The sequence below is a fragment of the Lepidochelys kempii genome, chromosome 11 (genome assembly GCF_965140285.1).
Source record: "Lepidochelys kempii isolate rLepKem1 chromosome 11, rLepKem1.hap1, whole genome shotgun sequence".
In the NCBI taxonomy this organism is placed as follows: domain Eukaryota; kingdom Metazoa; phylum Chordata; order Testudines; family Cheloniidae; genus Lepidochelys; species Lepidochelys kempii.
Genome location: NC_136390.1, coordinates 49,805,836 through 49,833,332, shown reverse-complemented (window position 1 = coordinate 49,833,332; position 27,497 = coordinate 49,805,836). Strand labels below are relative to the sequence as shown.

The window sequence follows — 27,497 nt, the reverse complement described above, 5'->3', positions numbered from 1 at the left end:
GTGGCCACCAGGGGCCTTTCTTGTGGCCATGACAGCCTCCTGGGCAAGTACTGGCCTCTCCCTCTCTCTCCCTGTTGCTCCTGGATGCACTGCCCTGCACCGCCTTGGGAGACAGGTGGGGCACAACGCTGCAGGAGCAAGGCGAGTTCTTGACCAACCTTGCGGAGGGGGTGGGTTTCAGGTTCCAGCAGCAGGGGACGGTTGGGCAGCAGGCTCCAGCAGCGGGACTTCAGGAGCCTGGTTGCAGGGCTTCGGGTGCCCTCCAGCCCTGGCTCCGGTCCCAGGCTCCCACTGCCACAGGGCAGGAGACCGCCCTGGGTGTTGACTCTGGTCCTGGCCGCACAGCAGCGGGTTTCAACCTCTGGCTTCAGCTGCACAGCCCCCAGCTCTTACCAGGCAGCAGCAGGCACTGACCCCTAGCTCCGGCCCTGCAGGACACCCCCCCAAAATCACACTGGGCCTCCACTGCCTTTCCCAGCCCCACAACCATCCTTCCAGGCCTCCCCCCTCCAGGATTTAATTTGTCCTGGTGCTTGCTGAGAAAAGTGATAAACATACAAGTATCATTTTTCACCTGGGAAGCCGTGATAAATAATACTCGTTGTGAAAAGTACTATTCGTATGTTCTTTAATATGAAAAGTGATATTAAAGAGCATACAAAAATATTGCTTTTCACACCATTATTCTTATTACTGAGTCCACAAATAAAAACCTACATAAATAAATTACAATGATTTGGATGTGTACATGTCCATATTTATTTGTTTTTCCTAAAGTTAATTAAGTATTTTAGGAAAAAGTGTCAGTGTGTGTCACTCTGAGGCTACCAAAAACTTTGTTGTGAAAGCCCCCTGGCTTAGGAAATCTTACCAGGTCCATCTACTTACAGCAAGTAAATCACACTTTACCTGTGGAATCAAATATAACTGGCTGGCAGTTTTTGTTGGAATTCCAGTTACACTTGAGCACCTGGCCTCCTTCTACAATGTCAGGTTGTGTAGTGTTCGCTTTTGGAGCGCCCACCAGAAGAAATATCCTGAAATAAAAAAGAAAACAAACAGAAGGTTCAAAAGCACAGTCACTAATTAATAATAATAATTCTTAGCTCTTATACAGTGCTTTAAATGGTTATGTAACCATGGTTCTAAGACACAAACTTAGAATTTGGATCCAAACTACTTCAAGTTTCAGGGATGTTTAGATTAGGGGGGCTGTTTTGGATCCTGTGTAAATGCAAGTTAAAACAAAATTTTGACTAAAAACCAGACAGCTGAGAAAGTGTAAACAGAGATTCATGTTTAAAATATTTCCTGATGGATTCTGATTTCAAACAGACCTTTAGCTAGACAGCCTGTCCTTCCCTCCTTGCATTATTCAATCTCGTGTGTGTGTGTGTATAACAGAAAGGGATGTAGTGTACCCTGGTTAACAAACAAACAAAAACAAAAAATAGTCTGGCATCACATCTAGTTCATTTCATACCTAAAAGCAATTCAAGGCAGATAGTCAAAGGCCAACCTTGATAAAAATCTGGGATTTTTCATCTTACAATATGCTTACTGGTAAGTCAGCCTAGTAGTAGCAAAACTTTTTTTAAAAAAAAATTAGGCCCTCCAAGAACCCGAGCTGATGTCAACCACATATTTGCATATTTGGCATATGACTGAGTCTTTATTGAAACCCATCAAAAACGAACCTTTTCTCTCTCACATCCATTCTAATTTTTAAAATCTTTATGTGTATTTAGATTTGCATTCTGCCCAGTGGCTGCTGTGACATAAGGCTGTGAGAACTTGCAGATTGCAAAAATCTATTTATATATATTCAGATTGGGAGTGACAAAAAGAGAGAGAAACCAATTCAACTCAAGATTATTACATCTTTCAGAAACTTGGACAATTCCGTGAACCATGTTTGACTAATCAGCACTTTCTTTAGGGTCTGAACCTGAAACACAGTGTGGATATATAATAAGAAGAGGCAATTACGAAGCACTACTGTATTATTTCCATTTTATACTGAATACTATGACACTGTTCCCCCCTTTAAAGCCATGGATGACCATTTTCCTCAAATACTTTTTAAAATGCAGACAGTGAGTAAAAGTGCTACTACCAATGCAGAGAGGAATGCTTAATAAAACAGAATCACAGAACCATAGGGTTAGAAAAGATCTCAAAGGGCATCTAGTCTAACCCCTGCAAAGATGTAGGATTTGTTGTGTCTAAAACCATCCAAGACAGATGGTTATCTAGCCTCCTTTTGAAAACCTCCAGTGAAGGAGCTTCCATGACCTCCCTAGGCAGTTTGTTCTATTGTGCTACTGTCCTTACAGTTAGGAAGTCTTTCCCTGAGATTTAATCTTAATCTGCTATGCTGTAGTCTGAAACCACCTACCCTGTCCTACCCTCTGTGGCAAGAGAGCAACTTTTCTCCATCTTTTTTATGGCAGCCTTTTAAGTGTTTGAAAACCACTATCATGTCCCCCCTTAATCTCCTCATTTCAAAACTAAATATACCCAGTTCCTTCAGCCATTGCTCATATGGTTGCATTCCATCCCTTTGATCATCTTTGTCGCTCACCTCTGGATCCTTTCCAGTTTCTCTACATCCTTTCTAAATATTGGTGACCAAAACTGGACACAGTACTCCAGCTGAGACCTAACTGGCACTAAATAGAATGACTCACATGCTATGCCTCTGTTAATGCAACCTAAAATTGCATTTGCTTTTTTTTTTTTTTTTGCAACTGCATCATATTGCTGACTATTGAGGCTGTGATCCACCATAACTCCCAGATCCTTTTCAGCAGTGCTGCCGCCCAGCCAGTTAACTCCCATTCTGTATTTGTGCATTTGTGTTTTCTTCCCTAAGTGTCATCATCATGTTCCCATTACGCCTCTGGCATTTAGGGCAGCGATGAAGCTCCTCCATTCCTGTTTGTTTTTGGCAAGTCTTTCAGTGGTTCCTCAGCTGTGCCCCAGGTTTTCAGCTCGGCTTCCACAGCTCTTTGCCATGTTGTTTTTGGGCGGCCTCGTTTTCGCTTGCCTTCAGGTGTCCATCTTATTGCTACTCTGATGATGGAATCAGTTTCCAGGTGATGCATATGACCGATCCATCTCCAGTGCCTCCTGGCAATGATGATGCTCAGATCCTCTTGGCTGCACTGTGTCAATAAATCTGGATTTGAGATTGTTCTGGGCCAAAAGATATGGAGGATTTTTCTGAGGCAGGTTGTACGGAATGAAGACAGTTTGGACATGTCATACTTTCTCATTCCCCAGCATTCTGCACTATAAAGTAGTGCTGAAAGTACACTGCTCTTATAAATCTTCAGTTGGTTTTGGTGTTGTATTTTGATGATTTCCAGACTGTATTTAAGCTCCTGAAGGTGTTTCTGGCTTTACTGATTTTGTACCGGATGTCCTGGCTTTTTCCACCGTCCTGGCTGATGGTGCTGCCCAAGTACGTGAATGTTTCTACATTGGTGAGCACATAATCCTCTATCCATACTGGTGATGGTGAGGCAATATTAAAGGTCATGATAGCTGTCTAACTGCAGTTGATTTTCAGTCCAATTTGCTGGCTGAATGTGTCGAGTCGAATTGTTTTTTCTTGTATATGGTGTTGGGTATGTGATAGGAGAGTGACATCATCTGTGAAGTCCAGGTCTTCAAGGGATGAGAAGAGTGTCCATTTAATGCCTCTTGGCATGTGTTCTGTTGTACGCTGCATTACCCAGTCAATGGCAATGCTGAAGATGATTGCAGACATGACACACCCCTGCCATACTCCTGTTTTGATTTCAAAAACTGAGCTCACTGTGAACGATACTGCATGTAAAGCTGTCCTCTAGTGTCTGTCCCTAAGTGTAGCACCTTACATTTGTCTTTGTTGAATTTCATTTTGTCATCTATAGCCTAGTTCTCCAATTTATCAAGATCCCTTTGAATTTTAGCCCTATCCTCCAAAGTGTTTTCAAACACCCTCCCCACAGCCATTTTGTGTCATTTGCAAATTTGATCAATATACTCTCTAGTCATACACCAGGTCATTAATAAATATAACAACACCAGACCTAGAACAGATCCCTGTTGAACCCCACTTGAGACCTCCCTCCAATCTGACATCATTCCATTGATAGTTACTCTTTGTTTGCTGCTACCCAATTATGTATCCACTTAATGGTAGTTCCACAGAGCATGCATTTCTCCAGCTTACTTATCAGACTGTGACGTGGGACTGTGCCAAAAGCCTTGCTAAAGTCCAAGTATATTAGGTCCACAATATTCTCCCTACCCACCAAACCAGTTATTCTGTCAAAGAAGGATATCCAACTGGTTTGGCATGATTTGTTTTTAGTAAACCCATGTTGGCTGCAAGTGATTACCCCTGTTTTATACATTGCTCTAGTAGCCTACCAGGTATCAAGGTCATGCTGACTGGTCTATACTTCCCCGGCTTCTCTTTTTTAAAGATGGGCACTACATTAGCCCTTCTCCAGTCTTCCAGGATTTCTCCTGACATCCATGAATTTGCAAATATTATTGCCAGTGATGCCAAGATTTCTTCACCTAATGCCTTCAGCACCCCAGGGTGAATATCAGGCCCCTCTGACTTGAATTCGTTCAAATTAGACAGAACATCTCTGATGTGTTCTTCACTTATCCTGATCTGCATCCCTTCCCCTTTACTGCCTATGGTAACTTCACCAGTCATCTGGTCACATATTATTTTTGTGAGAAGACTGATAGAAAGTAGGCATTGAGCAGCTCTGCTTTCCTATTGTTTATGTCAAATATGTATTTGTCAGAGCCAGAGACTCCAGCCAGTAGTGGCAGAAGCAGCCAAAGCAGGGTCTGCTGCACTGGTGGGAGGAGGTAAAATGGGGCAAACTGGGGCAATCCCTCCTTCCACACCACCTGGATACAGAACTGTGCAGAGGAGACCATACAAACACAATGAGGACCCTAGGACCCACATCGCCTCCCTCCTTATCTGCTCATGTGGGCTCCATATTCAGAGAACCTTCAACACTTTGGAGTGGACTTTTTCTGCCCTATGCTGAGTGGCTGTTTGTTCCAGCTCTCCCCTGTCCTCACTGGGTATGCCCTGTGGTATAGCCACGGCTAGCCTAGGACAGCTGACTTTAGCTTGTGGGGCTCAGGCTAAAGGGCTAAAAATCATGGTGTAGATATTCAGGCTTGGGCTGGAGCCCAAGCTCTAGGACCCTTCATCCTTGCAGGTCTCTGCTCTGTACCCCTCATCCCTCTTCTCTTCCCTTTCCATTTACCTCATCCCCTCCTAACTAAAGGGGGGGGAAATTGTGGAACCAACATGTTCTTTGCTGTCATCACATTGTTTGCTCCGCTTATGTGTTCTACCCCCTCCCTCACCCTGTGTCTGTCTAGTCTATTTAGATTGTAAGCTCTTCAGGACAGAGACTGTCTATTACACTGTGTTTGTACAGAGCCAAACACAATGGGACCCCTTTGTTGGTTGGCCCTTACGTACAAGCAAAATTAACATGTTAAATAAGAAAAGAATACTTCTAGCAAAAGGAAGAGAAAAGACAGCACACCCAGTATCTCTCACCCCTAGAAACTCGTAAGAACATACTATGTTATAGGATCCCCCTGTCTATGCTAGGAATATTTTCAGATAGATTTTAAAACCAGAGAGAGCCATAACAGAGACCTGGTTTTAGAGAGCTTTGGATAGCATGGCTTGTTTAAACAGAGTCAGTCTTAAAACTGATTCAGTGAAACTGATTCAGATAGCCATAGTGTAAGGCTAGCAAATTAGTTAGCTAACCAACTTCAACACTGGTTAGAAAATATCCCCTGTGTAGACACAGCCAGGTTTCTTAATCTTCTCTACATTTCAGCAGCTGGTTTCTAAACTGTCACTTAAGCAATTCTTAGTGCACTTACCAAAGTGAAGCAAGGGTGCACCAGATTTTCAGTTGGGGTAAATCAGTATAGTCAAGGGAGCTACGTAAGTTATACTAGCTGAGGATCTGGCTCACTGTTTTGAAATCAGTCAGAATGATTCCTGAACAGCTAGTCATGTTACAAGTGAATCCCAAAAACTTAAGGCCTGATCCAAAGCCCAGTGAAGTCAATGCGATTCTGTTTTTAATGTTGCTGGTTTTCATGCAGGGATAGTAGGACTGGTGGTGGCAGTCAGAAATGAAACAAAAAGGTACTTGATGTAGTCAAGACAAAGGAGTGCTTGTTTCAATGCAATATGCAGTGCACCACGGGTAGGTATCCCAGTGTGCAACTCACTACTGTCCACCAGTGCATTGTCTTTTGGAAAGTTTTAGCAATGCATGGTGGGGTCAAAACTAGTCGTGCCTCCAGGGTCAAGTTCCCATCATGCAACTTTCTCCAACCCATAATGCCATCTCTATTCCATAATTTTTGTTCCTATTTTGAAAATCCCATGAACTTGCAAGGGACTTGTCACAGTCCGTCATCTCTGACGGAAGCATGGAGCCGGCACAGCTCTGAACTATTGTCATGAGCATTGCAACCACGGGACACATGATACTCCGATATCTGCAGAGCCTCAAGAAGAGCCACGGAGAACGTGATGATTCTCTGGAGAAAAGACTGCAGTGGGACATAGTGAGAACCAATTCAAGATTGTTGGTGGTGTTCACAGAGCAGCTGCAAATGGTGGAGTGCCAGTTCTAAGCCTGAGAAACGAGCACTGACTGGTGGGATGGCATTGTTATGTAGGCTGGGGATGATGAGCAGTGGCTGCAGAACTTTTGGATGCGCAAGGCCACATTCCTGGATCTGTGTGCTGATCCCCCCCAGCCCTCCAGTGTAGGGACACCAGAGTGAGAGCTGCACTGACAGTGGAAAATCAAGTGGCATTCACACTGTGGAAACTTGCAGTGCTGGATTGCTACCAGTCAATGAAAAATCATTTTGGAGTGGGAAAATCCACTGTGGGGAGCCATTGTCAGACAAGTGTGCAGGGCCATTAATCATCTCCTGGTACACAGGGCTGTGACTCTTGGCAGCTTGCAGGGCCCAGAAGATGGATTTGCAGCAATAGGGTTCCCAAACTGCAGGGGCAATAGAGGGCACACATATCCCTACTCTGGCACCAGACTGCCTTGCCACAGAGTACATCAACAGAAAGGGCTACTTTTATGCAAGAACTGGTAGATCACTGAGGATTCTTCACAGACATCAATGTGGGCTGGTCAGGGAAGGTGCATGATGCTCACATCTTTAAGAACAGAGGGCTGTTCTGAAAGCTGCAAGCAAGGACTTTCTTTCCCAACAGGCAGACTGCTATTGGAAACATTGAAATGCCAACAGTGATCCTGGGGGACCCAGCTTTCCCCTGCCTTACGAAGCCATCCACCGACCACCCTGACAGATTCAACTACCAGCATAGTATCTGTGAAGCAAAGGGGGAAGAGTTGTTGCCAGCATGTAGGGCAGAGATAGAGCAGCTGTCTGCTGAGTTTGAATAGCCAGACACAGGGGCTATCAGAAGAGCTGAGCATGGAGATATAGGAGCTATATTAGGGAAGCTCTGGAAGAGCACTTTAACAGAGAGCCACAGTAAGACACTGTGGTGTTCTGTGTTCTACATGGCTCTGCAGTTTGGGGACCTGTTACGAATTGTGCAATGTTTGATGCACATCTACGATCATAAAACTGGCAATGCACCTACTAATTTTGTGGTGCTTGCTGTACATTTATGATTGACAGACACAACGTCACAATGATCCTATGAGTCGTGTCACAGTTTACAATAAAAACTAAGTGGGTGCTCTCATTGCCACCAGGCACTCTGCAGCATATGTTCAGAATTAATGAAGATTAATTATTTTCCAAACAATAAAGTTTTATCGAGTAACAAAAAATGCTGCAAAAATTATGTGCAAGTTAAAAATAAACACATTACAGCCTTAATAAATTTATGAAGAGGAGCTTAAAAAAGCTAGGTCAAGTAAAGAGTCGGTGACCCCCTAAAAAACAAAAAACACATTCTACGTAGCAGCAATAAAAAAGGCTACGAGATCAATGATCCATGTCACAAGTTTGGCAGAAATCGTATACAGGAAAAGCTGTGTTATCCAGCACTTTACCAACCAGAAAGCTCTATAAACCAGCATTTCTGATCTTCCCTACCTGGCTCAGTGTGGCTCCCCGGAAGTGGTGGAGGGACAGCAACAGGGGCTCCATGCACTGCCCCCATCCCATGGGCAGAGGCAGCACACACAGCCGCCTAGCCACACCTCTGCCTAGGAGCAGCAAGGACATGCAGCTCCCTGCCAGTGGCGACCTGAGGTGAGCGCTGCAAGAATCTGACACCCCGCGGCCCCTCCTGTGCCCCAACACCCTCAGCCCTGAGCCCCCTCCCACACTCAAACTCCCTCCTTCTTAGTTAACTGGAATTTTTGACTTACCAGCAAACCCCCCTCCCCCCCGCCTCCATTCCCCCAACATGCCAGATAACAAAAGCTTTTATTGTAACATGATCCAATGTTGATGTCACTAAATGCCTTTTCCTAATATAATGAAAAACAGTTTTCTGGGATTTCTGCACAATGGTCCACTGAAGATACCATGTAGTTTGTTGTTCACTGCTTATTTTCTCTCACATACAGTGGTTGGACCAAATGGGCAAGCTATGTTTTTACATACATTGTCAAGCTTCTGCGTACCACAAAGGAAGAATCATGGATCTGATCCTGCACCACTGAAGTCAATGAGAGTTTTGCTATTTAGCCACAAGCATGCAGTGGGGATAAAGAGAAGGCTAACTGTTCAATGTGTGACACAGGAAAATTTTGTACACAAAGGACAAGCTTCAAGATTTATAATCAGCTTTTTGGAGGGGACTAAGGTTTATAACTTGTGCTTCATTCCATTCTTGATGTTAAATTTTCTGGACGTTAAACTTCGCAGCTCCCATAGGCCAGGACTAGCGCTCTGGGTGGAGCAACGCACAGAGCTGCCTGGCCAGTCCTCCGTCTAGCAGCTGAGCGAGGGGGATGTCACAGCTTCCAGGGATGTCACCGCTTCCAGGGGAAACCCCCAGGTAAGTGCTGCCCAGAGCCCGCCTCACCCCATCCCATGCCCCACCCAAACTCTGCTGCTTCTGGGAGGGGGAGGCACGGAGCCAGGTAGGGAGCCTGCCGGCCCTGCCAACCACCCCCCAGCACCAGGAGGGGGCCCGGGCCGCATGCCACCACCCGCATGCCCCCAGCACAAGCAGGGATACCGGGCCGCACGCCACTGCCCATGCATCCCAGCACCAGCGGCGGTCCCAGGCCATGTGCTGCCACCCGTGACCCCCCCCAACACCAGTGGGGGACCCAGGCCAAACCCCAAACCTACTCAGAGCCAGTGGGGGGCCCAGGCCGCCCTACCCCAGAGCCCGTGGGGACCCCGAGCAGCCCCCTGCCAAGCAGCCAGGCTGCCCTCCCCCAACATCCGCAGGGGCCCAAGGAAGCTCCCCGCCAAGTTTTATTCACTGGTATTTTTAGTAAAAGTCAAGGACAGGTCAAGGGCTGTGAATTTTTGTTTACTGCCTGTGACCTATCCATGACTTTTACTAAAAATACCCGACACTAAAATATAGCCTTAATTATGATCACTGCTTTGTATGTATGCAATCTGGTGTAAATATCATGAAGTTGATATTTCAGAATGTGTGTCTCTTTCGCAGCAAATATATACATTTATGAAATATGCAATACAGCTAATGATTCTGCAAACACCCGAACCGGTCCATTGTATAAAATGTAGGGTAGCACATAAAACCTTGATCCTGCAGAGTTATACATGTTCTTAACTTTAAGGGCATTAACGGTGAATAATTTCATTGAATGGGACATGCTTAAAGTTAAACAGATAGTAAATCTGCAGTATTGAGGCTTAATTTTGTAGGGTAAGCACACAAGATACATATTTTGACTGCATAAAGATATAAAAAAATTAAACAGGTACTGTTCAAAAACAAAACATAACAAAAACAGTCTCTCTCATTTGGCTGGTCATCTGGAAAACGCCAGTACTCTAAGGGTTAAAAGCAAACAAACACTATAGTAAACCAAAAAGAAAAGGAGTACTTGTGGCACCTTAGAGACTAACCAATTTATTTGACCATGAGCTTTTGTGAGCTACAGCTCACTTCATCGGATGCATACTGTGGAAAATACAGAAGATGTTTTTATACACACCGACCATGAAAAAATGGGTGTTTATCACTACAAAAGGTTTTCTCCAGCAGGAGAGTGCGGTGGGGGGAGAGAAAACCTTTTGTAGTGATAAACACCCATTTTTTCCATGGTCGGTGTGTATAAAAACATCTTCTGTATTTTCCACAGTATGCATCCGATGAAGTGAGCTGTAGCTCACGAAAGCTCATGCTCAAATAAATTGGTTAGTCTCTAAGGTGCCACAAGTACTCCTTTTCTTTTTGTGAATACAGACTAACACGGCTGTTACTCTGAAACCTATAGTAAACCAAGACCGTTTACAATAAGGTATTAAGAGGTCAATCTGACTCCCATTAAAATCAATGGGAAAATCCCCCATAATTGACTTCAATGGGAGTTGGATCAGACCTTTAGTGCCAGAAAACAATAGGAGTATCTCATTTGTTTACATATTTACTATTGTTACTCAAGATATACAACCAAAGATAACAGTATCAAACTTGCAGAATGAAGACAGCACAAAAAAATGTTGCAACCTTTACAAGTTAAGGCAGGGTGACTTCTATTTAACTGGAGGAACAAAGAATGCAAACAAGACTGATACTTTGCAAAAAGTGTTACTCAATATTTATATAATTTTATAAACAAATTCTAGCTGTTAAAACCAAGAGAGGAGTAGAAAAATCACCCCATATGTCAGATGTATGCAAGTCTTCTACATCTAAAGTTGATTTTTGGAGGGGTGGGAAGGGCACAAAAAGGGAGAACTATAACATGTATCCCACCTAAAATATATAGATTAATTAATTAATTATAATACTCTAATTTGAGAGTTGATAGAAGAACTATGGAACACTTTTGTAAATCACCAGCTACATCATTCTGAATCCTTATTTTAAGGTGCCAATTAAAATCGGACCGCAACATCCTCAAATCTCACACCTTCAAGAAGAGCACACGAACAACAACAAAATCTCTACAGCACTTCTGATCCTTTAGAACCCTCAGATACTTCTCAAAATTCAGAGATATACCATTGAAATACCTCCACCTTTTCAAAGGGCTATATCAATGGAGTCAAACAGCTTCATACACAAGATTGGAGTGGGAAACAGATATTCTGATTACACTGATAAATTCAGCAGAAAAAAAATCCTATATTTTTGTTACCTGCCAGGGGAGCGACTTGGGCAGATTTTTAAAACAGGATACTCAGTGTATTGTACTCAACAACGCAAATACAAATCCGTGCCTAGATTTGCATACATAAAATTTACCATGATTATGACAGTCTTGCAATACTGTTAAGAAAATTTTCCAGCCCAAGCACATAATCTATTCCCCTGCCCGTAACTCTGATGAGTATGAAGAACTATATATTTTGCACACCAGTTTTAAAACAAAAGTGACCTGTCCTATATTTGCAGGGAGTAGCATTTTGTATACCCAGTTTGCGCAGACAAAGCATACGCAGGCACACATAAAAGGATGGATCTGTTTTTAAAAATGGCCCTTAGTGCCCACGCAGTACAATTTTTATGTTCTCATTCAAAAGCCAAGCCAAGATTGAACTGCACAAGATTATGTTTGGGCCTAATGAAATCAGTGGAAGTCATTTTGTTTCAAGTGGGCTTTAGATCAGTATTCCCTGGAAGAATGAAGGGATGATTCCATCCACCTGGGATTTAAACCAATTGTTTCAGGGTGTGGATATATTTAAATCCTTAATGTTAGGCCATTTAGCCATCCCCCTCAGAGCAAACAGGCCAGCACTAATGCCTGCCATCCGCTTTCTTCTGAAAGGCTTAATACAGAGAACTTGGTTGATTTTCTCCCAAACAAAATATAAGCTACAGTAGCAATTTAGATGCTTAGGTAGCCTCCTTTTAGCTCGGTTCTTATTATTGTGTGAACTTCTGAATTACTTTTCTGGCTGACAAAGTTCTTTGCCACTGGTGATAATGGATCAGAGTTTCAAAAACAGAGTTCCCTTCAGCCACCCAGTTATGACTTCCACAGCCAAAAGCCACTCACACAACGCCCTCACTCTTTCATAGAAAGCGACCCTCATCATTGTACGCTTGGGATGCATCTCTTCAATCTCAAAACCACAGTGCGAGGGGACGAGAGAGGGGAGAGGGCCGGGAAAGAAATCAAATGTTTGGAGAGCCGAGCTAGAGTAGAGCAGGATGTTCGCCCGCTTCGGGGGCCAGGGGAAGAGGACGGGACTGGAGGCTTTGTTCATTTCACGAGTCTCCCGGCCCTCCAAGGGTGACCAGATGTCCGGATCTGACAGGCGCAGTCCCGATAGCCGGGGCTTTGTCTTACATAGGCGCCTGTGAGCTCCCTACCCGCGTCCTGATTGTTCACACTTGCTAGCCCCCGACCACCAGGGGCCACAGCCCCCCTGGGGACTCACGCGGCCCTGGAGACGCCAACGGGGACCCAGGCTGCAACACCCCGCCAGCAGCGTGCGGACCCCCGCCCCAGATACGTACGAGGAGGCGTCCGGGGCGAAGAAATCCACGGCGAAGCCGAAGTAACTCCCCTCCGAGCCGGAGTACACAGCCGGGCGGTCCACGTCCAGATTGAAGGCGCCGCCGAGCGCCAGCCAGCGGCCCAGGAGCAGCAGCAGGCGGCAGAGGCGAGCCATGGCCGGTGCCCCGGCGCCTGGCGATGCCCAGCGGATGCCCGAGCGCCCGCCGGCCCCAGCAGCCCGAAGCGGATCCCGCGGGCGGAGGGACGCCTGGCAGTGCCCGCTGCCGGCAGGGACCGAGGCGCGGGGCGGCGCAGGGCTCCGCGGCCGGCTCGCTTCCTTTTCGGTTGTGTTCCCCGAGCGACTCTCCCCTGCCACTGGGGCGGGCGAGGCTCCGCCTCTGCCCGGCGGCCAACGCGCCGCCCCACGCCGGGGCGGGGGAGCCGCATCCTGTGGCGCTGGGGCAGGAGGGAGGAGCGTCCGGCCGAGGCGGGGACGCGACAGGGGCGGCGGCGGCCATGAGGGCGGGTGCTCGCTTCGCTCCGCGCACCCCCGCCGGCCGGGGAGGGGAGCCCTCCGGGGCCACCTGCTGGGCTGCTCGTGCGGCGGCCCCGGGGCGCCCCTCTGTGAGCGCCAGGCCCCGGGGCGGCAGGAGGTGGCGTAGGACACTTAGCTCGCCAGTCTCAGGTGCAGAAAAACCTGGGACGTCCAGGATGCTTCTGATCCCAGAAATCCAGACAGCGGCAGCGTGTGCTGAGCACCCTCCCAGGACAGCTGCCTCCGAGAAAAGGGAGGATTCCGGGAGAAGGTGGGCAGGGGGCACCCCTACTCGGGCAGTTGCCACTGGAGGAGAAGGGAAATGATGACAGTACAAAAGCCTGAAATCAGAACTGAGGGAAGAAGGGATTTTTTTTTTTTTTGTCAAACTATCTACAAAACCAAAGAGTGTACCTTAAAAGATCCTGGGAACAGGGACTGTGTCTTCATTCTCCCCGGGGTGAAATCATGGCTCTGTTGAAGGCAGAGGTAAAACACCGGTTAACTTCAGTGAGGCCAGGATTTCATCTGGTTTCTGTGGACAAATGCAAAATCATCATAATTAAGGCTTTTTTCTCACACATTTATTCTAATCCAAAAGGTGGAATGTTTTGGAAAGTTTGCTAAAGTTATAAGGCTATTTTTGAGTACTTTCAGGGTCCAAAGAAAATATATTTGGCACAGATTAAGAAATCAGATTTCTTACTTTTAAAGTTTAATTTGTCATACACTTAATCTTTAATGAGGTCAAGTGCTTTGACATTATTTAGAAACATCTGAGTCTACAGATAAGGGAGAAATGGTTGATGTTACATGTTTGGACTTTCAAAAAGCCTGTGATGAATTCCCTCACAAGAGGCTATTAAGGAAAAAAAGGAGGAGAGGGAAAGTGCCTTCATGTATTACAGTCTCGCTACAGGGGCAAAAGAAGTGTCAGAATGAATAGTCAGTTTTCAGCATAGCAAAAGGTTAATAGTAGAGTGCCCTAGAGTTCTTGGTGGGATCATGGTTGCTCAGTATTATTTGGAAGGAAGTTGTATGGTCTGTGTTATACAGGAAGTCAGATTAGGTGATCAGTCCCTTCTGGCCTTAGAATCTATTAATATAGTTGTCAGTGATCTCAGGAAAAGGTTTAAATAGTGAGGACCGCATTTTGGAGACTGCATAAAACTTAGATTAGTCCAAGCAAGAGAAGATTCTGGGGAACTTCAGAATACCTAGGAGAATGGGCAACATGATGGCAGATGAAATTCAAGCAAAGTAATAAACGTTGTAAGACATAATTTGAACTGTCCGTACACTGTGATTGGTTCAAAATTAACTTTATTCCCTCAGGGAAAAAAGGCCTGGATCCCATTATGGACACTCAGGGTATGTCTACACTACGAAATTAGGTCGAATTTATAGAAGTCGGTTTTTTTGAAATCGGTTTTATATATTCGAGTGTGTGTGTCCCCACAGAAAATGCTCTAAGTGCATTAAGTGCATTAACTCGGCGGAGCGCTTCCACAGTACCGAGGCAAGCGTCGACTTCCGGAGCGTTGCACTGTGGGTAGCTATCCCACAGTTCCCGCAGTCTTCGCTGCCCATTGGAATTCTGGGTTGATATCCCAATGCCTGATGGGGCTAAAACATTGTCGCGGGTGGTTCTGGGTACATATCGTCAGAACCCCGTTCCCACCCTCCCTCCCCCCGTGAAAGCAAGGGCAGACAATCATTTCGCGCCTTTTTTGTCTGCTGCCAGCCAAAGATGTAAAGGATAGATGGAGTGGGTCAGAACAAGAAATAGACCAGATTTGTTTTGTACTCATTTTCCTCCTCCCCTGTCTAGATCACACTGCAGTCAGTCACAGAGAAGGCGCAGCGAGGTTAATCTAGCCATGTATCAATCAGAGGCCAGGCTAACCTCCTTGTTCCAATAACAACGATAACTTTGGTGCACCATTTCTTATTGGAACCCTCCGTGCAGTCCTGCCTGAAATACTCCTTGATGTACAGGCACACCCTTTGTTGATTTTAGCTCCCTGAAGCCAACCCTGTAAGCCGTGTCGTCAGTCGCCCCTCCCTCCGTCAGAGCAACGGCAGACAATCGTTCCGCGCCTTTTTTCTGTGCGGACGCCATACCAAGGCAAGCATGGAGGCCGCTGAGCTCATTTTGGCAATTAGGAGCACATCAACCACCACACGCATTATCCAGCAGTATATGCAGCACCAGAACATGGCAACGCGATACCGGGCGAGGAGGCGACGTCAGCGCGGTCCCGTGAGTGATCAGGACATGGACACAGATTTCTCTGAAAGCATGGGCCCTGCCAATGCATGCATCATGGTGCTAATGGGGCAGGTTCATGCTGTGGAACGCCGATTCTGGGCTCGGGAAACAAGCACAGACTGGTGGGACCGCATAGTGTTGCAGGTCTGGGACGATTCCCAGTGGCTGCGAAACTTTCGCATGCGTAAGGGCACTTTCATGGAACTTTGTGACTTGCTTTCCCCTGCCCTGAAGCGCATGAATACCAGGATGAGAGCAGCCCTCACAGTTGAGAAGCGAGTGGCGATAGCCCTGTGGAAGCTTGCAACGCCAGACAGCTACCGGTCAGTTGGGAATCAATTTGGAGTGGGCAAATCTACTGTGGGGGCTGCTGTGATGCAAGTAGCTCACGCAATCAAAGATCTGCTGATATCAAGGGTAGTGACCCTGGGAAATGTGCAGGTCATAGTGGATGGCTTTGCTGCAATGGGATTCCCTAACTGTGGTGGGGCTATAGACGGAACCCATATCCCTATCTTGGCACCGGAGCACCAAGCCGGCGAGTACATAAACCGCAAGGGGTACTTTTCAATAGTGCTGCAAGCTCTGGTGGATCACAAGGGACGTTTCACCAACATCAACGTGGGATGGCCGGGAAAGGTGCATGACGCTCGCATCTTCAGGAACTCTGGTCTGTTTCAAAAGCTGCAGGAAGGGACTTTCTTCCCAGACCAGAAAATAACTGTTGGGGATGTTGAAATGCCTATATGTATCCTTGGGGACCCAGCCTACCCCTTAATGCCATGGCTCATGAAGCCGTACACAGGCAGCCTGGACAGTGGTCAGGAGCTGTTCAACTACAGGCTGAGCAAGTGCAGAATGGTGGTAGAATGTGCATTTGGACGTTTAAAGGCGCGCTGGCGCAGTTTACTGACTCGCTTAGACCTCAGCGAAACCAATATTCCCACTGTTATTACTGCTTGCTGTGTGCTCCACAATATCTGTGAGAGTAAGGGGGAGACGTTTATGGTGGGGTGGGAGGCTGAGGCAAATCGCCTAGCTGCTGGTTACGCGCAGCCAGACACCAGGGCGGTTAGAAGAGCTCAGGAGGGCGCGGTACGCATCAGAGAAGCTTTGAAAACCAGTTTCATGACTGGCCAGGCTACAGTGTGAAAGTTCTGTTTGTTTCTCCTTGATGAAACCCCCCGCCCCTTGGTTCACTCTACTTCCCTGTAAGCTAACCACCCTCCCCTCCTCCCTTTAATCACCGCTTGCAGAGGCAATAAAGTCATTGCTGCTTCACAGTCATGCATTCGTTATTCATTCATCACACAAATAGGGAGATGACTACCAAGGTATCCCAGGAGGGGTGGTGGAGGAGGGAAGGAAAATGCCACACAGCACTTTAAGCACAGCACTTTAAAAGTTTACAACTTTAAAATTTATTGAATGACAGCCTTCTTTTTTTTGGGCAATCCTCTGTTGTGGAGTGGCTGGTTGGCCGGAGGCCCCCCCACCGCGTTCTTGGGCGTCTGGGTGTGGAGGCTATGGAACTTGGGGAGGAGGGCGGTTGGTTACAGAGGGGCAGCAGTGGCAGTCTGTGCTCCAGCTGCCTTTGCTGCAGCTCAACCATACACTGGAGCATTCTGGTTTGGTCCTGCAGCAGCCTCAGCATTGAATCCTGCCTCCTCTCATCACGCTGCCGCCACATTTGAGCTTCAGCCCTGTCTTCAGCCCGCCACTTACTCTCTTCAGCCCGCCACTTACTCTCTTCAGCCCTCCACCTCTCCTCCCGGTCATTTTGTGCTTTCCTGCACTCTGACATTATTTGCCTCCACGCATTCGTCTGTGCTCTGTCAGTGTGGGAGGACAGCATGAGCTCGGAGAACATTTCATCGCGAGTGCGTTTTTTTTTCTTTCTAAGCTTCACTAGCCTCTGGGAAGGAGAAGATCCTGTGATCATTGAAACACATGCAGCTGGTGGAGAAAAAAAAAGGGACAGCGGTATTTAAAAAGACACATTTTATAAAACAGTCGCTACACTCTTTCAGGGTAAACCTTGCTGTTAACATTACATACATAGCACATGTGCTTTCGTTACAAGGTCGCATTTTGCCTCCTCCCACCGCGTGACTACCCCCTCAACCTTCCCCCCTCCCTGTGGCTAACAGCGGCGAACATTTCTGTTCAGCCACAGGCAAACAGCCCAGCAGGAATGGGCTATACTGAGTGTCCCTGAAGAAAAGCACCCTATTTCAACCAGGTGACCATGAATTATATCTCACTCTCCTGAGGATAACACAGAGAGAGAGAGAACGGATTTTGGTTGAATGCCAGCAAACATACACTGCAATGCTTTGTTCTACAGTGATTCCCGAGTATGTGTTACTGGCCTGGAGTGATAGAAGTGTCCTACCATGAAGGACGAAATAAGGCTGCCCTCCCCAGAAACCTTTTGCAAAGGCTTTAGGACTACATCTAGGAGAACCGCAAATGCCAGGGCAAAGTAATCCTTTCACATGCTTGCTTTTAAACCATGTATAGCATTTTAAAAGGTACACTCACCAGAGGTCCCTTCTCCGCCTGCTGGGTCCAGGAGGCAGCCTTGGGTGGGTTCGGGGGGTACTGGCTCCAGGTCTAGGGTGAGAAACAGTTCCTGGCTGTCGGGAAAACCGGTTTCTCCGCTTGCTTGCTGTGAGCTATCTACAACCTCCACCTCATCATCATCTTCTTCGTCCCCAAAACCTGCTTCCGTATTGCCTCCATCTCCATTGAAGGAGTCAAACAACACGGCTGGGGTAGTGGTGGCTGAACCCCCTAAAATGGCATGCAGCTCATCATAGAAGTGGCATGTTTGGGACTCTGACCCAGAGCGGCTGTTCGCCTCTCTGGTTTTCTGGTAGGCTTGCCTCAGCTCCTTCAGTTTCACGCGGCACTGCTTCGGGTCCCTGTTATGGCCTCTGTCCTTCATGCCCTGGGAGATTTTCACAAAGGTTTTGGCATTTCGAAAACTGGAACGGAGTTCTGATAGCACGGATTCCTCTCCCCAAACAGCGATCAGATCCCGTACCTCCCGTTCGGTCCATGCTGGAGCTCTTTTGCGATTCTGGGACTCCATCATGGTCACCTGTGCTGATGAGCTCTGCATGGTCACCTGCAGCTTGCCACGCTGGCCAAACAGGAAATGAGATTCAAAAGTTCGCGGTTCTTTTCCTGTCTACCTGGCCAGTGCATCTGAGTTGAGAGTGCTGTCCAGAGCGGTCAGAATGGAGCACTCTGGGATAGCTCCCGGAGGCCAATACCATCGAATTGTGTCCACAGTACCCCAAATTCGAGCTGGGAACGTCGATTTAAGCGCTAATCCACTTGTCAGGGGTGGAGTAAGGAAATCGATTTTAAGAGCCCTTTAAGTCGAAATAAAGGGCTTCACTGTGTGGACGGGTGCAGGTTTAAATCGATTTAACGTTGCTAAATTCGACCTAAAGTCCTAGTGTAGACCAGGGCTCAATGGAAACCTCCGCTCAATGTAGAGTAATGTTCAAAACTCCGAAATAAAATGTTAGGTTACATACAAAATGGGATAAAGTACTGAAAATGTTATGCTATTACATCAATCACTTGTACACCTTCACCTGCAATACTGTCTTCGGTTCCAGTTCCTTGCTGAAAAAGAAAATACTGGCAATAAAGGAGGTTCAGAGACAGATGAACGTGGTAGGGAGATACCTAGAGGCAGAGAGAGACTTTCAAATGGAGGAGAGACAGAAAAAGCTGGGGCTGTTTAGTTCAGAGAGGAGGTAAATAAGAGGGGGAATGATAAGGATACATAAGATGACTGATATAGACAAGGTAAAATGAGTGTTCAGTCTGGCTTTTCTCTTGATATTGAACAAAGGAGACATTGAATTAACAGCAAGGCAAGAAAATTGAAAACTGATAAAAAAGCAATGCAAAATTAACCTGTGGAACTCACTGTCACACAGCCAACAGTTTTGCAGACTCCAAATAGGAATACAGTTACATTAGTTAACAAGTTGGCATCCTTTTGTCTGCAAGAGATGATGGGAATTGCAGCCCATGATGTAGATGGTGCAATGTCTCATGTGACTGAGTAGGCCAATCTGAAATTTTCTTGATCTTTGGCAGTTATTGCAAATGTATATGTCTTGGATAGGAGCTGCTTGCTTCCTGTGGGCTCTTTTCAAGCTGTAGGAGCCAGCTCCTGTCATGGACTTTGATACCCTGATGAAGACAATGGCGCCACTTGTTACAGTCACTTGCCAAGATTTTCCATTGGTCAGGATCAATTCTAAATTTAGACAGATTTGAATAAACAGTATCTGAATCAGCGTTCAGAATAAACTTCCTCTATGAACATGTTGTTCCAGAATTGTCAGAGTTTTGGGCACCTTCCTTTAAAGCATCTGGTACTTACCACTGGCAGAGAAGGGGGGGAGCGAAAGTGTTGGTGATGCACACAGGTACTGAACTAGATGGACCTTGTGTCTGAGCCAAGTAAAAGCAAAACCAATGACACCAAATAATAAAGACTGCACACAATATATTAAAGATACCAGGTAGGTAGATATTAAGATATCTTAATAGATACATTTCTGATTTAAGGTCAGATGCAGAGTTCTGGGAATCCCTCTTAAAAAGAGGGAATCAGCAAGGAAATAAGTGTATGAAATACACCTGAAGACGGGGAGAAGATTTCTATTAGTAGAGAGCTCTTTAACCTAGCAAAGACATAAGATCCAATGCCTAGAAGCTGACGTTAGAAATAATGCACATATTTTTAACAGTGAGAGTAAATAATCATTGGAACAATGTGCCAAGGGATGTGATGAATTCTTCATCACTAAGGGCTTGTGTACACTACTGCAGGGGGTCAATCCAAGATACGCAACTTCAGCTATGTGAATAGCTTAGCTGAAGTCGACGTACTTAGATCTACTTATCGCGGTGTCTTCACTACAGTAAGTCGACAGCTGACACTCTCCTGTCAACTCCGCTTGCACTCCTCATTCTGGTGGAGTACCAGAGTCAACAGGAGAGCGCTCAGCAGTCGATTTATTGCTTTTATACTAGATGCGATAAATCAACCCCCCGGGATCGATATTTAAGTCAAGATTGGATGTATTTCTAAACGATGTTCTTGAGCTTGATGAAGGAATCACTTGTTGAAATTCTGTGGCCTGTGTTTTGTAAGAGATCAGATTGAGTGATCATAGTGTTCCCTTTTGGCTTTAAAATCTGTTAATTGACTAAGTGGAACTGCGGGTGCTCACCACCTCTGAAAATCAAGTGCAAGATGCCTGAAGTTGGGGTTCAAAAAAGGGAGGTACCCAACATTAGAAGTCGCTTTTAAAAATGTATCCTGTGATTCTGGGAGGGCAATTAGCATCTATAAGAATTAGACTCTTCTTTTTTTTTTTCAAGTGGAAAATACATCCAATACGAAATAATTCTTAAAAGTACTAAATTCTTAAAGTGCTGTTTAAAAGAACTACTATTAATCTATCCACCAGTGTTCCTGAACAAAATCCCTTTCCAAAGGAGGAATTTTAATAATTTATCTTTTGATAAAAAGGCTTAATCCATATCTAATCAAATTAATGTATTAATATTTAATAGGGTTGTCTAGTCTAACAAGATTTGTCTTTCCTTTCCTGTAAGAACTAACCCTCTTAAGACCCTTTCACAAACAGGGGGAATATGATCTTTTATCCACAACCACAGTAATGAATCATATATTAGGATTAGTATCAGAATTTCCTGTTTTCTATCCAATATGAAATCACAGTCTTCTATTTTCTTTCCCAGATAGTTCTCAACAACTCAAATGCATTGATCTCTGAAGTCTTTAGGGCACAAGCTAAGAACAAACTATGTAAGGGTCCCATTGATTATCAGTATTGGAGATGGAGACATCATCTAGCACTAGATTAAAATCTAACAGAGAAAGTCACCTTATGTTTAAAAGGCCTAACGTATTTATCTCTGGATAAAGTATAATTATATTATTTTGGTTATATGCAATATAAATTAAGTCAGTCTGAAGTCAACTAAAGATTGCACAGATTATGGTAGACTAAAAAGGAAAGATCAAGATAATGGTAACCTTTGGGAAAGTTTCTGAATCTATTTTGGATTTAATAAATATGGAGAATTACTGCTAAAAGCATAGTAATGCTGCATACTTAAAGTCGCAAGGCAACTGCCCTTGCTTACACAGTGTAAAAGAGCAGAATTTGAGGCGTAGTTTTGAGTAAATTTGGAAAGTTTGTCAATAAAAAAGCTCATAAATTATGAAGGCAGTGGCGTTTCTCACACACACTGATTTTATGTAATATGAGCAGCAAAAGAGGGCAGGGCTTTGGAGCGGAGCCCGGAGCTGGAGCGCAGAGCAGCTCCGGAGCAGTGGAGCTGCAGGTTTTTGCCTGGAGCTGGAGCGGAGCCGGAGCACAGCTCCAAAGCCCTGAAAGGGGGGGAAAAGAAAAAGAAGAAAAGTTTCATCATAAAACTTTCTTACCTCTGAATTCTTTTTTTCCAAAACAAAAATACTAAGCTGCTTTCTATATCCATAGAAATTGACTGATAATCTGTCTAGTGGGCCATTTATTCATCTAACCATGCTAGTGTAGTTATGTTGGTTTTGAGAAATGCTCCTATGCCTTGCCTAATTTTTCTTTCCATTTCACTGCATCTGGGAAACTTGGATTGATTTCATATGCACTATAGGGAAAGGATGAAGATGAGGATTGGAGGAAAGGTTAAAAATGAGGGATTGAGCTGCCTGTGGGGTATTATGCTATAGTAACTGTCTCTGCTGGACCCATCAGTGTCTGCAGAATCTAAATTTCATTTAGTTTCTAGTCCTTGTAGCAGAGAGGATAAATGCACACTGACACGCGTCTGAGTCCTCACACGAACAAAACCGAACAAGGGCCAAAAGTATATCCAGGTGAGTTTTTTCTGCAGAAAATATCTTATGACAATGGGAGAAGTATATACTGCCTCTTCCATTCACCTAGCTCAAAAACAATTGAAGATTAACTTTAATTAAAAATAATCATTTTGCTGATACTCCCCGTGCATCATGTCACATTATATATAACTCACGCTGTAAAACTCTCAAAGCAGGGATTGTGTATTTATATCTAAAATGCCATGCATGCCTGTTGTGCTAAATATAATTTTAAATCACAATCCTTATAAATGATAAGCAATATTGTTTTTAATTAAATAACAAAGTCAACACTCCCAGCCAAGCAAACACTGCCTTTAATAACTAGAGTATGGGATATATTCTCAAAAGGGAATTATATAGTTAAACTGAAAAGATTTGTCCCTAAATCCAATAATAAATACTGTACCTTATATTCTTAAATACTTTATACTTCTCCAGAAGTTTTCATCTGATAATCTGAAAATGCTTTATTACTACAGCTAGCTGAACATTTTCCTATCAAAGCTTTTTTGACAGAAAACTGGGGTTTCGCTTACATGATTTTTTTGTTTTGCAGAAAGTGTCTACTTCCTTGAAAAATTTTCAATATTCTGTGAGATTGGCTTTTAAAAAAAAAAGTCATTTTCCGCAGGGGAAAAAAAAGCACTTCCCAGCCAGGTCTCTTTACTACCACTAATTAATTCTCACAATGTCAACACTGTCAAATAGTGAAATCGTATACCCATTTTATGGCTGGAAGAACTGAAGCACAGAGAAGCAAAGTGGCAGATAAATCCTGGCTTCCAGTGATACTGGATAACACTCCCTCTTGAAGAACGCAGACTTAAAACCCAATAGATTAAGAACAGAAGGAAAGTTAGGCCATGTCTATACATACAGTGCTGCAGCTGTACCAATACAGCTGTGCCACTGCAGACATCTGGTGAAGATGCTTTATGTCGACGGGAGAGAGCTCTCCCGTCAGCATAATAAAACCAGCTCTGTGAGCGGTGGTAGCTAAGTCAGTGGGAGAAGCTCTCCCGCCAACATAGCCCCGTGCACACGAGCACTTATGTCGATGTAACTTATGTCGCATATGTCCTTTTTTTTCACACCCTTGAGCAACAAATTATGCTGACACAAGCTGTAGTGTAGACATAGCTTCAATAATTTCAGTTACTACACCTGCCCTTAAGCGCCTCTGGCAATTTTCCTGCTTTTTAAAAAAAATGTTCTCTTCCCTGCTATGGATGCGTAAAAAACGTAAACAAGATGAGGTCAGCTAAGTGACTTGACTATAAAGGATAAAAAGTGAATCGACACAAAGTGCTGGCAAATGTGCAACATAAACTCAGAAATCGAAAAATGCTTTAATCTCTTTTGGTTATAGACAGTTTAGGTGTTATTGCAAGAGTAAGTAAACAGAAAGAGAAGAGTGGGGTTTTTTAAGTTGACAGTGTCCCTTTAAAACTATATCCAAAACACTGAGAAATGCTTTATTTTCAGTGTCAGAGCTGCTGTGTCAAATTATAAGTTGTAGTGGTGACTCTTCCTGCTTAGCTGTCCAGTGTTCCATTGTCAGTGAGGAGAATTCATTAAAAAGAGGTATGTGAAAATATCACATGCTGGGTTCCTTATCCTTATCATTTATCTAACTTCTTCAAACAACTTCCCCTCTGCTCTTTCCTTCACTACTGTTTCACATGCATATCTCTTCTCATTTTATCTTGAGCTATACCAAAGGGAGTAAGGTAATAAAGCTTGTCATTTTCCTGACTCAGCAGACAGCCTCCCACTCTTCTCCCACCAAGTTTAGTCACTAATCCAGCTAAGCGGAAGTCATGGAGTCATTACTGTCTGGGCTTAATTCAGAGCACAATCAGACTCAGTAAGTCTAGACAGTTTCAGGGTGTAGCCACATCTCCTAATATGGCATTATTACCCCTGCCTCCAGTCCAGGTAGAGCTGGAAAGTGAAGGGTCATATTTGGTTCTCTGCTGATGTCTCTTAAACTGTTGCACCGCTGTGTGTCCTGATCAAAGCCAGTTTACTCTGCATTTAACAAGGAAGAGTATTTTGTGTTCTAGAAAAGCATAATTCATCTCTCTGTTTATTGCTTGCACTGAGTAATTAGGTCTGGCAGAGCGATAAGATGGACTGCTGTCTGAATACACAAGAATGGGTTTGTGAATATTTACAAGCAAAAAACACTCCAGGCAAGGAGATGTGATTTGGGGGGCAGGGTTTCCTGCTTGCTCAGTGTTCCAGCATAACTATAAAATGAAGCCTGTAAAATCATGTTTCAGACAGTGAAAAAGCAAAGTATGTGCTTATGTGTTTGCTTTCCTGTTATCTCCACTGTTAGATTTGCAGTTACTGACTAGGATACTTGGTGATAAAAGCTAACAATTAAAGAGTGGATGGGAGGACAGGCTCCATTTTTTAGAAATGCTAGGGATAGGGTTATGGAGAAAGGCAGGATTAATTTAAAATTAATCTAGCCTCTTTTAGGGTCTTACAGTCTAGGGATAAACTCTGCCCCCTATTGGGATCTGCTAACTCTGGATTAGTCTTGCAAGCCTCTATTTGTGTGAATAGTTATTACACGAGGACTGCCAGTGGAGTCAACAGGACTACTTACCTGAATAAAACTTAGCAGGATCAGGCCCTAAGAGAGATCTGGGTTCCAGTCTTGGATCTACCACAAACTTCCCATGTGCCCTTGGACAAGTCACTTCCCCCTTTCTGTGCCTCAGTCTCCCATCCGTAAAATGGGGATAATATTTTCTTTCTTCCACTCTGTGTCTGTCTTGTCTATTTAGTATAAATTTATTTCCTTTCCTTGTTATTTCCTTTCACCATGCATTGTCGCAGTGGTGAAAGGAAATAAAGGTGTGTTTTATTGTGACCAGGTCAATAGTAGCAGGGATGGGAGGACACAGAGTTCTAGCTAGTTGGAGATGATGGGAAATATTTCTCGAGTACACTGATATTTGCAGGCGCAGCTTCATGCCAGATGAATTGCAGACTGTCTTGACTATCTGTAGGCCTGCATCCCCAGTGCTGGCTGTGGACAGATACATTTACAAGCTTTTTTTAAACTTGCCAAAGAAAGGAAGATTAGATAGTGGGTAATAGTGCCAAAGAAAGGAAGATTAGACTGTGGCATTGAGGGATGGTTTCTTCAGGGTTGGTCTGGCCATTGTAGTCTTTAAGACAGGAAGAAGGATGTACAAAAGAAGCATTAGCAATCTCAATCTGGAGATATCTTGGTTGTTCATTACTCTTCCTTACTAATCAAGAAGGCCAGGCGTCTGATTCATAAGTGTTGGGTCATGACTCTGTTATAGTGTCCCACATGTTTTGAGTGGGATGAATTCATGGAGTGAAGGAGGGCTGATCATGGATTTGCTCATGGGTTCCAGTACCATGCCGCCTGAGAAGCCCTTACAGACATGGACAGTGTCCTCAGTGAAGAAAGATATCCCATGATATCCCAGATATAGCATGAGCTATGGGTAGGTTGTGCTATGGACTGTAGACACTTGGGGTTGGTGAAATCACTCACCATCTGAATATTTCTACTGGGCATGGTTTGGTGCACTAATGAAGGTGAGCAGCAGTAATCTCTTGGCCTGAAATACAAGCTTTGGATAGGCCTGGAAACAGCCTCAGGCTTTTCTTTTGGTGTGTTTTTGCTTTTGATTTCCACCATTGTCACTTGAACTTCTGCCCATCTCATCTGCTAACACGGGACATCTGTGAACCACAGGAATCTGTGAGAGTAATGGAGGGGGGTGGGGGAGGGAACTCTGGGGACCACTCTATCTATGCTTCTGGCTAGCATGTGATGAGTCTTACCAGATCTGCAGTGCCTCATTCAGTTGTTGGGCTAACAATGCCCTCAGTGATGGTTTCCAAATTGGTGGAGCCCAAAAGCCTTAGGATTCAACCATGATTGTATGGCTTTCATGCAGTATAGAAGGTGCCAAGACCCCTGCCTGAATAATGCAATAGTCCAGTCAGGACAATGGCTGGATGAAGATGTCCTTTGTGTCAACATTTAGCCCAAAGATCACGTCTAAGGTGTGGCTGGCTAAGTAGGTTAGGCCAGAAACAACCTGAAAGAGTCTTGAAGAAAAAGGAAGTGAGTTTCAAAACATGTCTGTGTTTGGATTTAATTCCTTGAGTATTGTTAGTAATATTACTTCAGTATAAGACAATGACATTTTCCTCCCATGTTTCTTTGCTTTCTGTAGAGGATAAGTTACTCATCAGAGTTTTATTTCCAGGACCTCAGACAGTCAGAATAAGAAACAATTCCACTGACTTTAAAAATAGACTCATATTTCCTTGGTTTGGCCAGAATTAAGTCCTCATAACTCATGCCTGTTACTAAACATTCATTCTGATTAGCAGTCCTGTAAACTTGACAAATGAATATAATCCATGTAGGCATTAATTGCTCATATTTCCATGTTGTTGTTGTTTTTAAAATTAAAGATTTAATAAAGATTTTTTTCTCCCTTAGAGAAACAGCAGAAAATAATTTGATAAATTAGTAACTAATAAGGGGAAAGAACCATGAAAGTTTCTGGGATCAATGTTGCTGTTTATGTAGGAAAGAATAACTACTAAATTGGATTTTGTATAGCATAATGAAATTTTTTTTTCATAATATTAGTGTTTGATGAGATATACCAGAATATTTGCCTGTAGTTGCAATGAGCTAAATGTTCTCCACTCCATGGAAAAACACAAGGGAGGAGGAAAACTGCTTGAAAAATGCTCCAAAGAACATTTGGAGCTGAGGCTGCATTTTCCCCTCAAGCGACGAGGGGGTTTGTAGCTTCAAGGAGATGGGGCCTGCAGGGCTTGAGGATCTGCTGAGAAATCTGGTTCCAGCCTTGTGAATCCTAGTGCAGATAGACTGTGGTCTCTGGTGCACTTGCAGGTAGTCTGTGGAGAGCTAGATGGAGCTGGCTTTCCGGATCTCCAGTTAAGAAAAACAACCGCTGTGAGAGGAGATGAAATGAAGAGCAGAGAGCGACTGTGATTAACCTTTTGCCCACTCCCAGGAAG

The 27,497-nt window shown here is 44.6% G+C and overlaps 1 protein-coding gene across 2 annotated transcripts in view; it reads right to left on the bottom strand.

Annotated features, from left to right (window-relative positions):
- Positions 1 to 13,113, bottom strand: part of ITGAV (integrin subunit alpha V) — an 87,065-nt gene extending 73,952 nt beyond the window's left edge. Inside the window, exons 1-2 of one of the 2 annotated variants that reach the window (XM_073306109.2) lie at positions 12,698 to 13,113; positions 910 to 1,037 (exon numbers count right to left, since the gene is read on the bottom strand). In XM_073306109.2, coding sequence (XP_073162210.1) covers positions 910 to 1,037; positions 12,698 to 12,852 — 283 coding nt within the window. In that variant the 5' untranslated portion in view covers positions 12,853 to 13,113. The remainder of the gene's footprint in view (positions 1 to 909; positions 1,038 to 12,697) is intronic. The other variant, XM_073306108.2, reaches the window with a different exon arrangement.
- Positions 13,114 to 27,497: the final 14,384 nt, after the last annotated feature.